The sequence below is a fragment of the Oncorhynchus gorbuscha genome, linkage group LG04, assembly GCF_021184085.1.
Source record: "Oncorhynchus gorbuscha isolate QuinsamMale2020 ecotype Even-year linkage group LG04, OgorEven_v1.0, whole genome shotgun sequence".
NCBI classification, from domain to species: Eukaryota; Metazoa; Chordata; class Actinopteri; order Salmoniformes; family Salmonidae; genus Oncorhynchus; species Oncorhynchus gorbuscha.
The window spans coordinates 43365203-43378732 of NC_060176.1; the positions used below are offsets into that span (position 1 = coordinate 43365203).

The 13530-nt window shown below is 42.1% G+C and overlaps 1 protein-coding gene across 1 annotated transcript; it reads left to right on the top strand.

Moving 5' to 3' along the window:
• Positions 1-401: 401 nt before the first annotated feature.
• Positions 402-12981, top strand: LOC124034111 (fibroblast growth factor 10-like). The gene is made up of 3 exons (XM_046346858.1): positions 402-2831; positions 10455-10558; positions 12397-12981. The coding sequence occupies exons 1-3, from the start codon at positions 2336-2338 to the stop codon at positions 12586-12588; spliced, it is 792 nt and encodes a 263-aa protein (XP_046202814.1). The 5' UTR covers positions 402-2335; the 3' UTR covers positions 12589-12981.
• Positions 12982-13530: the final 549 nt, after the last annotated feature.

Here is a 13530-nt window from a genome sequence, read left to right on the forward strand (position 1 = left end):
GGACTTCAGGAGAGAAAGCAGAAGGCAAGACATGGCATCAACTTCTAAAGGGATGAGAGGAGGAGACAAGGACAAAAGGTGGTTTCAGAAGGATAATTTACAGTTACACTCAGCAAGATGATGGTTTACAACCAACCAATTAACACTGGCAGTCTTGACAGATTTGAATTCTTATTTTTTTCTCTAAGTAGGAAATGACTCCCCTGTGTATGATGATGTCATCTTGCTGAGTCTACCTTTAATTTCTTACAGTTTCAGTAACAGTCTCAGAAACCACCAATTCACAGATTGGAAATGTAGTTGAATACAGTTAAATGGACTAAGTAATATTCTCCAACTAAATTGAATTACTGAACATTTGACAACGTGACACAGTTCTGAGTAGGGGGGTAAAAGAGCTTCTACTTGGCTGTGGGCCATGTGACACCTGACTCTCAGAGGAAGGTAGGTGAGATGAGAGAGGTCTGACAGATTATCTTAGAGCAATTGGATTGAAACCAGCAGTGGTAACCTTATAGTGTGTTTTATCAGGAGAGATAAGAAATGACACACACACTCACCATGCGCACTAAAACAGCCTACTCAGTAAAGTGTTTGAAACACCGATGTAACTGGTCTATTACTACCACACATACCTCTATGTTATCTACCCAGATAAATCCTATTCTACCCTGGTCTCCTTTCCCACCACCACCCTTGTCGTTCCGCCCCTTATTCTCTCTCTCACACACACACACACACAAACACACATCACCCTGACACAGCCCACTCCAATATTTTACAGGGAGTGATGAGAAATGAGAGAACGGTAGGTGGAGTGGAGTGGGAGGGAATGCACGAGAGAAAGAGAACATGTGTAAACATATGTTTCGCATGCCCATAAAGATCTTTGAAAGTCATTTAAATTAGAGAGAGAGAGAGAGAGAGATGTGGAGCGATGAGAGAGGTGGAGGGGAAGGGAGAGAGAACAAGAGGTTGGGAGTCTCATATTCACATACACGAACACACATCTTTCAGTGACAGGTAAAGAGGTCAGACCAGGCGTCCTCCTATCCAGCCTGGCCTCAGAGCCATACGAAAAAAGAAAAGAAAATGGAGCACTTCCAAGACTTATGATACTTACAAATAGTGTAGTTACTTTAGACAGAAATGAAAGCAAGGAGGTTGGTCGGGGTGGTTGTAATCCGTGACAGTCTAGCAATCCAAAGGTTGTTGGTTCAATTCACCTCACCTGCTACGTAAATTCACCTAACCTTTGTTGTTTTAGTTCCCCTAACCTTTCACGTAAATTATCGTAACATTTTTGTTAGTTCTCCTAACCACCAATTCTCCCAGTAATTCTTATTTGTTGTTATGAGGCAACAAGCAACCTGGTTTCAGAGAAAGACGTATAATACTACACGTCATCCAAGATGTATAATAAGTTATGCCATCCAATTCGTATGCTAATGTTCGACCGAGTTAGACGTATGATACTATAAGTCCTATAATTTGTATGTTATTGTATGACTGCTATCCCATTCACTTTGTAACCGAGCGTTTACGTATCATACTAAACGTTGTGTCACAGATTTACTCCTGAAAAATACAAATTACCCTGAGACCATGTCACGTCAAACCCAGCAAGGGGAGCAAAACATCTTTAACACACACACACCCCTCCTCAGCCTGTCACCTCAGTGAAGGTGGAGCCACTGTAGAGAGCGGGAGAGAGAGCGAGTCCACTCCACACTCATCCATGGAGAGAGAAAGAGAGGAGAGAGCAGCGGAGGATTTCACACTCAAATGTATTTTACCTTCTTTGTGAAATCTGGAAATCTGTGGAGGGTATCTGGCAGCAATGAGCTGTTGAATGTTTGAGACTTGAGGGATGGACCTGGAGAAAGTGTTATAGCAGAGCGGTCCTACATCAGTGGACCTTTCATTACTGGAGTAATCATCTGAGGAACTCTGGTTTGGAATTAAACTCAGCGGGACATAGGACGTCTGCTTGATTTGTCATTGCAATTCACTGACAGTATATGCACTGGTAAAAAAATACGGTGGGTGTTTTTATTTATCTACCTGGACATCTGTATGGGAAGAAATGTGAAAGAGAGGACTCTCAGATTGGTCATTGGAATTCATTGACTTTCAGTACAGTCACTGCTCTAGCTACCAAAAAAACAGGAGGAACAGAAGGACATCTCTTTTTGCGTAGAGACCTGGTAGAAAAGGTATCAGATAGCCCCATTTCCCAGGAGGGCTCCCCTCCCTGCCCTCCTAGCCTCCCCTGTCCCCAGCAGCATGTCCCAGGCTGTGAGGCTGATTCCAGTCCTCCCCAAACCACTCTACCATGAGCACATGGGCTGCTGGAGGGAGTAAGGCTGCCTCTGCCTGGTCCACCTCTGGGTCTTGGTTTAGGTCTGGCTCTGGGTCCAGGTTTAGGTCTGGTTCTGGGTCTGGGCTAAGGTCTGGCTCCAGCTCCATCTCTGGGTCCTCCTTTTCCAGCCTGTCACTGTCTCTGCTGCTAGCACTGCTGCTCTCCCTTTCTGTCCCTTTGGTTGTCTGTCATCAACCTCTCTACAAAGGCAGGAACCAGCCCCACAGCCCCAACAGCACTCTTAGTGCCCCGGTGAACAGTTCCCTGGCTGGGTCCAGGATTGGAGGAACTGGGCAGACTGGGGATCCCTTAGGAAGGACAGGGGGTCCACTTGGGAGGCATGTACGCAGCTACAACCACCTGCAGGGAGATGTGCGGCGGAGAAAGCTCTTCTCCTTCCAGAAGTTCTTCCTGCGGATCGATAAGTATGGCAGAGTCAACGGGACCAAGAGCAAAGATGACCCACTCAGTAAGTAATCACAAGAGTATGTTTTTCAATTTGTAGGAAAGTGAAAGAGGGGGAAACACAGGTTCAACCATAGTGTATTAAAAAGGAACCATTGTGTTGTTCAGGCTTTCTCAAACCTGGCACGGTCTTCACTACAGAATATCATACAAATTACAGGGGAAAAAAGGAAACCAATTCAAATGATTGACTTGAGTTGAATAACTTTAATGAATAACTGTTTTTTTTTTACATTGATCATTTCAAATACTGTATGTTGAATCAAAATGGCAAGATTTGTCTCCTGGCAGTTCACGGACGTTAAACCTTTTAGTTTCATTCACATTCCTGATTAGAAGCTCCTTTTTTCCCATCTCTAGCAAACATCCATGTGATATCTGGCCTCTCCAAACATTCAGCACAATGATGGTAGATCTCAGATGGCTAAAACAGGACAAGGGAGGAATAGATTACCAACCTGTTATCTGTCATTATTCACTGCCCAGGGTAAATAGCCCTGATAACAACTAGACAGGAGCAGGACTGGGGGAAGGAGAGGAAACGTCAATCACTACCATGCTCTGAGACTCTAACACACACAGCCAGTCTGCTACATAATGCTGATTACCGTCTGGTTTATGATCAATGCAGTATAATGTGATTGTGATCGGATACATTTACGCAGGTGCCAGTAACATAAATGGGGATGTTTTTTGACTCACGCCAAATTTTTGTGCCTTGAATATCCTATTGTAAACGGTGTGGCATGACCAGTAACGTGTCTAAACACTGTCTTCACTGCAGCTCTTTTGATTTAGTGTTCTCAGTGATCACTTGGAGAGAAGAAAAAAAAAAACTTTCTATCAACCCACTTCCCAATTAGCTACGTGTGTGAGCCTATCTGTGTGCTGGCACTCACATGCTCAAGTGGGTGTGTGTTCGGATGTAGAAACCAAGGAACCAGCTGCACATGTGCCCACTTAAACTACAACCTCCACCCACCCACCCACCACACCTACCCCCCCCCCCCCCCCCCCCCCCCCCCATCCCCTGTATATGGTACTCAAACATTTCTCCTGGGAGTTCTTAACCACACATTCAATCAAAGACACTTATGGGAAACAGTAAGGGATGTAAAAATGCCACTAATGGTGTTTGTTTTGGCAAGAATATGACAGAAATGTCTTTATAGACTCAACCCTTTTATATAAATGCATTTATAGACTTTAAACTGTCTTTATTTGACAGTGAGGCAAAAATGTAATGAATTTCAATGTGCCCCTTTCGGGTATTTGTGAAATAGTACAACAGGCAGGCTAGCAATGTATTTACTAAGATGATTGGTGGGTTCAACTTTACATTTACATTTACATTTAAGTCATTTAGCAGACGCTCTTATCCAGAGCGACTTACAAATTGGTGCATTCACCTTATGACATCGAGTGGAACAGTCACTTTACAATAGTGCATCTAAATCTTAAAGGGGGGGGGGGGGTGATCTCTACAACTTGACGCTATAGTACGTGTAAACCCATTGAACTTATCAATTATCTCTCACCATTACTCATCACAATTCTTTACATTTCTAGGCTACAATACTACTGTACTAGTAGTATATATTAGTAATATTCTGTCGTATATATTACTACGCATTTCCAAAAGGTGACCAAGTTTATCTTTGGGATGGGTATGAATGCAGTGGTAGGGAGGTTGGGCGGACACTAATTCATGAATGACATGTTTAACGTCATTGTGGTCACATCAAAGCTACGAGTGTTCAGTATCAACGGTGGTGCCGTCACAAAGCCGTGTCCTGGGGGGGACTGGGGACAGTGTGTGTGGATTATGTGGCCCACGATCAGGTTCACAGGGAAAGGGATACTACAGAAGAGCAGCTCTAGTTTCTGCTCTGGACCAGGGGCTAGACATGATCCCTGGGAGGATGTCCTTGACACGATCCCAGGGAGGATGTCCTTTGTGGGCCCTTGAAATGGCACTAGATCAGTTTTTTGGCACTGATTCTGTGGTAATGCCCAGCTCAACACTCCGGGTTGATAGAAAATGATAACATCGGATCGATATACTGTATGAATAAAACTAGAAAAGGTCTTTTCCTAAACTAAATCTGTGTGCTTGTTCTTGCTAGGAGCAATCACATTAAATATGTTGAGTTAAAGGTCTGGTAATCTTTCCATAGATATGTTAAATCATGATTATGTTTATGCACTACAAAAGCATATCTGTAGACAATGTTACCAGTTTTGATTAAAAAAGAAAAAACATCCCTCACTCTCTCACTAGTCATTCTCATTACTTCTCTTGAGAGATATGGTTTGCGTCAAGTTTGCTTGTGTGCAAGGCTGAGCCCCGACCTTTGAACCCTGGTTACAACAGTGCAGCAATAGAAGGGAAACAACTGGTTTGGGGTTTGAAATACCAACCTCGCTAGCACAGATCTCTACAGATGTAGAGGTGGTGGTTTTTAGGGGCTGCCCATGGTCCTGTGAGGACCCTGCTCTGTTTAAGAGCCTGTATCCAACCTCCCACAGATTTATAGGGATGCCAGTGCAAAACTGTCCCACATGGCACTCCATCATGCTGGGATTCTGCTGGGAGCTGACAGAGAGACGGGGCTGGAATGGAAACCCTGGAAATATGGAGCTCTGCTAAAATAAGCACATGGGTATAAAGCGACACAAGCTAGCCGGCATGCAGAGTAACAAAAAATGTGCTTATCGATAACCTAATTTGCTATACATTGTTACATTTCGCCAAATTTGAACAACCTAAAGCATTTCTAATGAATTGTACATTGCTACTGAGAACAGTAATGGTGGACTCTAGCAGTGCTAACTGAGGCACTAACAGATGTGTGGCGGCAGACGGATTAGTCTAATTACACCCAAACTGGGATTGTGTGAGTATGAGCCCAGCCTGTCAAGAGCGCAGGAGGCAAATATAGGAGGCCACCAAACGTGTCTGTGTGTCTCTCTCTCTCTGCCAGGGTCCATGTGTGCTGAGGCGCCAACGGACTTGGCCTGACATGGTCCCCACTTGCTCTCTCGCTGTGTGTGTGTGTGTGTGTGTGTGTGTGCCCCCACAGAAGGGAAACCACAGCCAGTACTCTCAGGGACACTGAGATAGAGATGTAAAGTTGTTTATGGACGTGGATAGAGGAAGGATATGAGAAAACTAATTACATTCATTGTGGTCCTCATCTGCTTAACAGCTGATTTATGTTTCCATCAATCCCATATTTCAACATGACAGTACAGTTCGAATGTTCCAGATCTCTGTGTATATTTTTCCTCATTCTTAAATCAAGCAGTCTACCGTATCTGTACTGTAAGCTCTGTCAAATTCTTCTCAGACAACACATATTTTTCAAAGAGTAAACTTCCAGTTACCAAGAATAACAATGCAAACTGCAAAACACATCTGAACTTGGCAACCCACTGTGGAAAATCCACCTTTAATTCACTTTGGCATTGTCTGCACCCCTTCGACCCGAACGCACCATTTGCTGTAGTAACTACAAACAGAGCGTATCAAATGAGCAACACATTAGGAAAAGGAATCCATTATGCAACAGATATTTCCTTAAATAAACAGATGGAAATGTGTGGTTGACCCAGGGCTATGTTTTTATGCGTGGTGTATCAGAATCACCACAACACAACACACAGGTGTCACATTTGGTGCTGGGTGTTGTGATGTGTAGTATGTTAAATGAAGAACACATTTGACCTCGTGGCTTTGTTTTGTGGCATTGTGGATATCATTCCTAAGTGAGCAAGTAGACATGAATCATCACAAACTGAGTGGATACAGGTGGGAACTACTATAGACTCCAGTGTGTGTATGTGCATGTGTGTGTTCACGCATACAGATGTGGGTCTTAATTTGAACCCATTTGCTACAGCAGGAAAGTGATCCTGAGAATGAGAATTATTATTATTATTATGTGGATTATAATTCATGGACATTTTTTTAAGGGGTTGCTACATTTTTCGTTAGGGCAAATGACATTTTAAAGTGGAAATGACAAACTATGAAAGCCTTTTTAAACCTTGAATACACTACAAGTTTGCATTTTCTGCAGGGAAATTCTCAGCAACAAAAGAGTGATTCAATTAAGATCCCACCACCGAATGGGTGTGTGTACACAATGTGTACAATGTATACTCTATGTTTGTGTGGGGGGGAGAGACTCTTTGTGTGTGTGTGTGTGTGTGTGTGTGTGTGTGTGTGTGTGTGTGTGTGTGTGTGTGTGTGTGTGTGTGTGTGTGTGTGTGTGTGTGTGTGTGTGTGTGTGTGTGTGTGTGTGTGTGTGTGTGTGTGTGTGTGTGTGTGTGTGTGTGTGTGTGTGTGTGTGTGTGTGTGTGCTCAAACTTTATAAGAGCCGTCTCGCCCCAGCCTCCGGCGTGTGTCTTTGATCAGTGATCATTAAGTTATTTCTAATCCTCATCTCCCTGTCTCTCTGTCATGGCCTCTGTTCTCCTCTGTTCTTTCTTCTTTCATCCCTAGCATGTTTACAGAGGGGCCAGAGACAGCCTTAGATAGTCTTACATCCTCACACGATACCGGACACCTGATCCCTTACAGAAGCAACTCTCAGATCTTCAATGGCCGTTGTGTCATAGTCCCCACCACCACTTCACCTAACGGTAGAGCTGGGCGATATGGACAAAAGTCCATATCACTGTAAATGTACTGAATTATCATGGTAACGATACATTTAACGATAAGTTTACAACATTAAAGTGCACCACATTTTATTTATTTAGATATAACGCTAAAAACGACTACTACTTTGAATGTTGTCGCTGTCAATAGTCCCATTAACAATCACACATATTAGCAAACGTATATCATTTCAAACTTGTCAGCCAACCATCCTAGCTGACAATTTCACAAAAATGACCACCTTTACTCCACACACAGAGAAGTGTACAAAGATCTCCTTCGCCCTCCATTTGGCAAATCTGACCATAAATCTATCCTGATTCCTGCTTACAAGAAAAACTAAAAGCAGGAAGCACCAATGACTCGGTCAAATAAAAAGAGTTCAGTTGAAGCAGATGCTAAGCTACAGGACTGTTTTGCTAGCACAGACTATAATATGTTCCGGGACTCTTCCTATGGTATTGAGGTGTACACCACATCAGTCATTGGCTTCATCAATAAGTTCATCGATGATGTCGTCCCCACAGTAACTGTACGTACATACCACAACCAGAAGCCATGGATTACAGGCAACATCCTCACTGAGCCAAAGGCTAGAGCTGCCGCTTTCAAGGCGTGGGATTCTAACCCGGAAGCTTAAAAGAAATCCCTCCGACGAACCATCAATCAGGCAAAGCGTCAATACAGGACTAAGATAAAAATCGTACTACACCGGCTCCGACGCTTGTCGGATGTGGCAGGGCTTGCAAACCATTACAGACTACATAGGGAAGCACAGCCGAGAGCTGCCCAGTGACACGAGCCTACCAGACGTGTGTGTGTGTGTGTGTGCGTGCGTGTGTGCGTGTGTGTATTGCAAGATAGGATAACAACACCACACAGGAAATGGGAAGAAGAAGTCAAGGAGTGAGGCATGAAATCAAACGTGCCATGGGAAACAGAGAGGGGTCATTAACACACACCAGCATCAGATTAGATAAATGTGTGTGTGTGTGTGTGTGTGTGTGTGTGTGTGTGTGTGTGTGTGTGTGTGTGTGTGTGTGTGTGTGTGTGTGTGTGTGTGTGTGTGTGTGTGTGTGTGTGTGTGTGTGTGTGTGTGTGTGTGTGTGTGTGTGTGTGTGTGTAGATGATAAGTGGGCTCTGGTCAAAGGACACATTAGGAAGCTATATCTCTCTGACCTCTGATACTACGAGCACAATTAATAACCTCAGCTGTCTACAACAACAGCATGCTATGGTTACTAGGGTATAATTCAACCTTTTCGAATGGCTTTTAGGTAACCAGAATATTTGCACTGTGAATTGGTGGCCTACATACCAAACAAGCCAAACTGTTCACACATAAATCTAATCTGCAACTGTTATAATCCTCATGCCAAATGTAATGTTTGTACGATGTTTTGCGCTGCTACCATGTTGTGTTGCTACCATGTTGGGTTGTCATGTGTTGCTGCCTTGCTATGTTGTTGTCTTAGGTCTCTCTTTATGTAGTGTTGTGTTGTCTCTCCTGTCGTGATGTGTATTTTATCCTATATTTATATTTTATTTATTAATCCCAGCCCCTGTCCCTGCAGGAGGCCTTTTGGTAGGCTGTCATTGTCAATAAGAATTTGTTTTTAACTGATTTGCCTAGTTAAATAAAGGTTAAATAAATTTAAAAATTTAAAGGAGTTAAGGTGAAGTCTGTTGTTTTGTGTAGAGGGGATGTAGATGAAGCAAGCTTATTTGGTTGAAATCATGGATGGATGGATGGATGGATGGATGGATGGATGGATGGATGGATGAATGGATGAAAACTCTACCCTACAGTTGAAGAGATTCTTTAGGATTTTCTATGACTATTAACTAGAGTATTTTATGTATCTACTGAGCACCATACGTAGCATAACAGTTCAAATAGGGGGTGCTGATACCTGTCCTGATATCTGTCCTGTTGATATCTGCCCTTTTTCACACATAAACAACCTGTACAAGTGTGTGTTGTGAAATTGAAATGTGTTTTTTGAATATCCCACTTCCCCTGCCATTATTGATGCAACCCTGGAGCAATTAGGGTTAAAGCTGCGATATGTAACTTTTTGGGAGACCAAACAAAATTCACATAGAAATATGAGTTACAGCTCTGTCATTCTCATTGAAAGACAGTCTAAGAAATGGTAGATATGTTCTATGTGCGCTATTCTTGCTTGTTTTGTCACAAACAGAAATTAGGCAAACTATAGGATTTTTTGCCACCGGGAAATGGATTTCTACATAGTGCATCGTTAGGTGCCTTGCTCAAAGGCAGATCGACAGATTTTTCATCTAGTTGGCTATAGGATTTGACCTCGCAACCTTTTGGTTACTGGTCCAATGCTCCAACTGCTAGGCTACCTGGCACCTAGTTGGCTATGAACCAACACAATTTCACCTAGAGGCTTTCTCAAACCCATCCAGCCAATGTATTGTCTTAAGAAAGGCTCTAGCCGGAACATTTAATGTGTCAATTATTGATGGGCTTGGCTGGGGTAACAATGGATGTATTCCTATCACCTCACTTGACAGTCTGTGCTGCTGTCCATGGACCATATAGATATGTCCATGGACCATATAGATATGTCCATGGACCATATAGATCTGTCCATGGACCATATAGATCTGTCCATGGACCATATAGATCTGTCCATGGACCATATAGATCTGTCCATGGACCATATAGATCTGTCCATGGACCATATAGATCTGTCCATTTCCCTTTATTTGACACAGTTGGTGGCTGGGCCTTTGTCTTCCTCAATCAGGAGGGGCAGGAAGACTGCTGACTGTTTTACAAACTCTTATCTGCAGTGTATATGACTACAGCGGATCCGGAACACTAGCCTCTATTTCCTCTGCCTCTGATGTCCCTTAAATCCTCCTCTACAAGTGGTCATGGTGATTATAAATGGCTTATAAAAATGTGTTTTTTGTGTTTATTCTCAGGTATTCTGGAGATCACATCAGTGGATGTGGGCGTGGTGGCTATCAAAGGACTGGGCAGTAACTACTACCTGGCTATCAGCACCAAGGGAGAGCTGTATGGAGCGGTCAGTATCCGTGTCAGAGTTCATTCAACAAGCCTCAAAGAGATTCCCTTAGATTCTTCCGTCTTTATCACAAGATTGTTTAACTATGTAGCTGCTTTCACATTCAACCAATGGTGCAGTGGAAACTATGAAAAGTGCTAAGAGTACACAAGCATTTAAAGACGAAATTGGAAGTCAGCAAGTCATGACTATAGTTCTAAGGGACACAGACATTAGATTGCATAACATTTATCACTGATTTGAATAATTAACCATTTCTATTGAATGTACCCCTCTGGTACATCTTGACTAAGTTAAATTGGTTCCCACTGGGCAAAATCAATGTTGTTTTCAACTTCATTTTTCAACGTATTGTGACGTGGAAACTATGTGGAAAATATATTGGATTTGAAAAACAGCCATCAACTGTTGTTTTTGAGATGAATTTTCAACCACAGGATTATTTTCAACATTGACCAGCATTGTATAACATGTGTTGAATTTGTACCTTTGAAACAATGTCAGATCTTCAACTCAATATCCACTATAAGAATGAAAGAAAATGCTGGTCAGCACCTCCTACTGGGTAGTTGATATATATGCAGCTACCCTTTAGTCTCCCATCCAGGGTTTTAACCAAGCCTGGCTTTGATATTTATCACCAATGCGCTTTTGCGAGAATGTTTGTTGAGAAATCTCCTCTTAATAGATTCACTGTTGCTATCATAGTCATTCCCAAGCGTAGGTTTAAGAGACCAAATGAGACGTAACCATATATTTTCAATCATGTATCATCAATGATGCTATTTAGGCCTATATAGCATTTGGGAAGTCATCAATAGCTATGGTTTAAGTTCAACCCAGGGTTCACCTAAAACTAGACAATGCCTATAGGTCTAGGCCTAGGATTTTAAGCTTTGGTTGATTTCAAAAGTAATCTACAAGTTAGTAAAAACAAATATGTTGGATTCACATCTCCATCCAAACCAAACATTGAAGTTAAAGAATATAACTGTATTTAAAGTGCATTTAAAAGTTAAATTTGATTTGATTGAATGCTATTAATTAGCTTAGATTTTTGGTTTTAATGGAGACATGAATCCATTAATCATAGAAAGCGGCATGTTCAAGATAGCGCAAATGTCACAGGTCTGTGGAGACTTTCAAAATGGATATAATCATATGCGCAGGATCTCAAACTCCGTTGACCACTTGCACTATGTATTTAAGTCATCTCAATTGCAATCCAGGTCACTTGGTTGCGCTATTAGATGAAGCACAATGTTGACCCATTAAGTTGTTGTACAAATAAACAAAATATCTAACGTTGTATTCCCATTTAAACTTTGTTGTGTTTTTAAATGGTTGAACGCGCAGTAATGACAAATTTAGGTGACAACTAAAACAAAAATCGGACATTGATTTTCGATCGGAATTTCATTGTGCTTTTAGATTGTTGAAAGCATAGCGACAACACATTGGGAATTAAACAAACTTTTGACTGTCTTTTTGAGTGGCTGAAAATAGGTTGTAACATAATTGATCTATCTATAATTTATTTATCAACCAAATATGACCCAATTCTCCACGTTGGAATTACGTTATGTACCCAGTGGGATATCAGTTAGCTAATTAGAATGAATTAGGTTGAATAAACACCGGGAAATATTTGGATTTGGATTTAAACTCTTGTATGAACAGTACACCACTGGATGAACTATAGTGGGGGTATATTTACATCCTTTGCCAGTGTAATGCACTTCAAAAATGGAAATGGTTGAATCAGTATAAAATGGATTCAGTCAGTATGCAAATACACATATGTGAGTGTAACCCAATAATGTCCATTGTTCTTCCAGAAAGAGTTTGGCATTGACTGCACACTGAAGGAACGTATTGAAGAGAACGGCTATAACACCTACGCCTCAGCCGAGTGGAGGAACAAGAAGAGACAGATGTTTGTGGGCCTGAGTGTCCACGGGAGGCCACTGAGAGGGAAGAAAACGCGGAGGAGGAATACGGCCACACACTTCCTCCCCATCATGGTGTGATGATGAGGAGGAGCTTTTTACTGGACTAGACCCTGTCGGAGAGCTAATTCAGCACTGAACAATCTTTCAACTAAGGATAAGAAAGGGATCTGGACAGAGAGCATCTGAACTCAAATACATATTTTGTCTAAGGAAGTTACTTAACTGCGCAGATGCTGCCTCCCACTGGGCACGGACGTCAATTCAACGTCTATTCCACGTTGGCTCAATGTGATTTCATTGAAATTACATGGAGCTACGTTGATTCAACCAGCTGTGCCCAGTGGGGCTGCTTCTGACTTTGCTTGAGATGGTTTATTGTTTTGGGGGATGGACAGTGTTTTCTGTGGCACATGGTGAAATATAAACTCTATTCTGTGCCAAATCATTGGAAAGAGGTGGACTGAAGGAGGACGTGACATGTGGGGGGGGGGGGGGGGGGGGGTAGGATTGCTGTTTCACACATCAAGTGGATGAACTGAGGAAGCACTGGATTTGTGTGTACAAAACACTTGTTACAAACTGTAATTCACTGGTTCTCAATCGCATTTCAATCATCTGAACAGTTTTAGAAATCAAGAAGAAGGGCTGACAGATCATCATGCGAAGACAGCAATAAACTCTTGAGCAAGATCCTCGTGCTCATTTTAAGCCTGAAACCATAACAAAAGTGAATATATAATGTATACTTAAACCACTGAGTTCTGACTGTGTTGAAGCAAATTATTTATTTTGTGTAATATTTAACTGGAGGTGGAAAGAAGGTGAACATTTATTTGCATTCTTTTACACCTCTAATGTCTGTAAGAGAAAATAAAACGAGACGTTTCCTCCTCTGCATCCCGATGTTCTCATGTCCATCACTAAAGTGTGCAACTCAAACTGGTTGACTCAGTAAACATCCGACCAGTACACATATGAGAATGTGAACTTATCCCTCTTGTACTATAGAATATCAAGTAG

What these genes read in the sequence shown, in the direction of transcription:
- LOC124034111 (XM_046346858.1), top strand. Translation starts at nt 2,336, where the DNA reads ATGAGCACATGGGCTGCTGGAGGGAGTAAGGCTGCCTCTGCCTGGTCC. An exon ending in GAGCAAAGATGACCCACTCA is followed by an intron (nt 2,832 to 10,454) that starts GTAAGTAATCAC and finishes GTTTATTCTCAG; the next exon opens with GTATTCTGGAGATCACATCA. An exon ending in AGGGAGAGCTGTATGGAGCG is followed by an intron (nt 10,559 to 12,396) that starts GTCAGTATCCGT and finishes TTGTTCTTCCAG; the next exon opens with AAAGAGTTTGGCATTGACTG.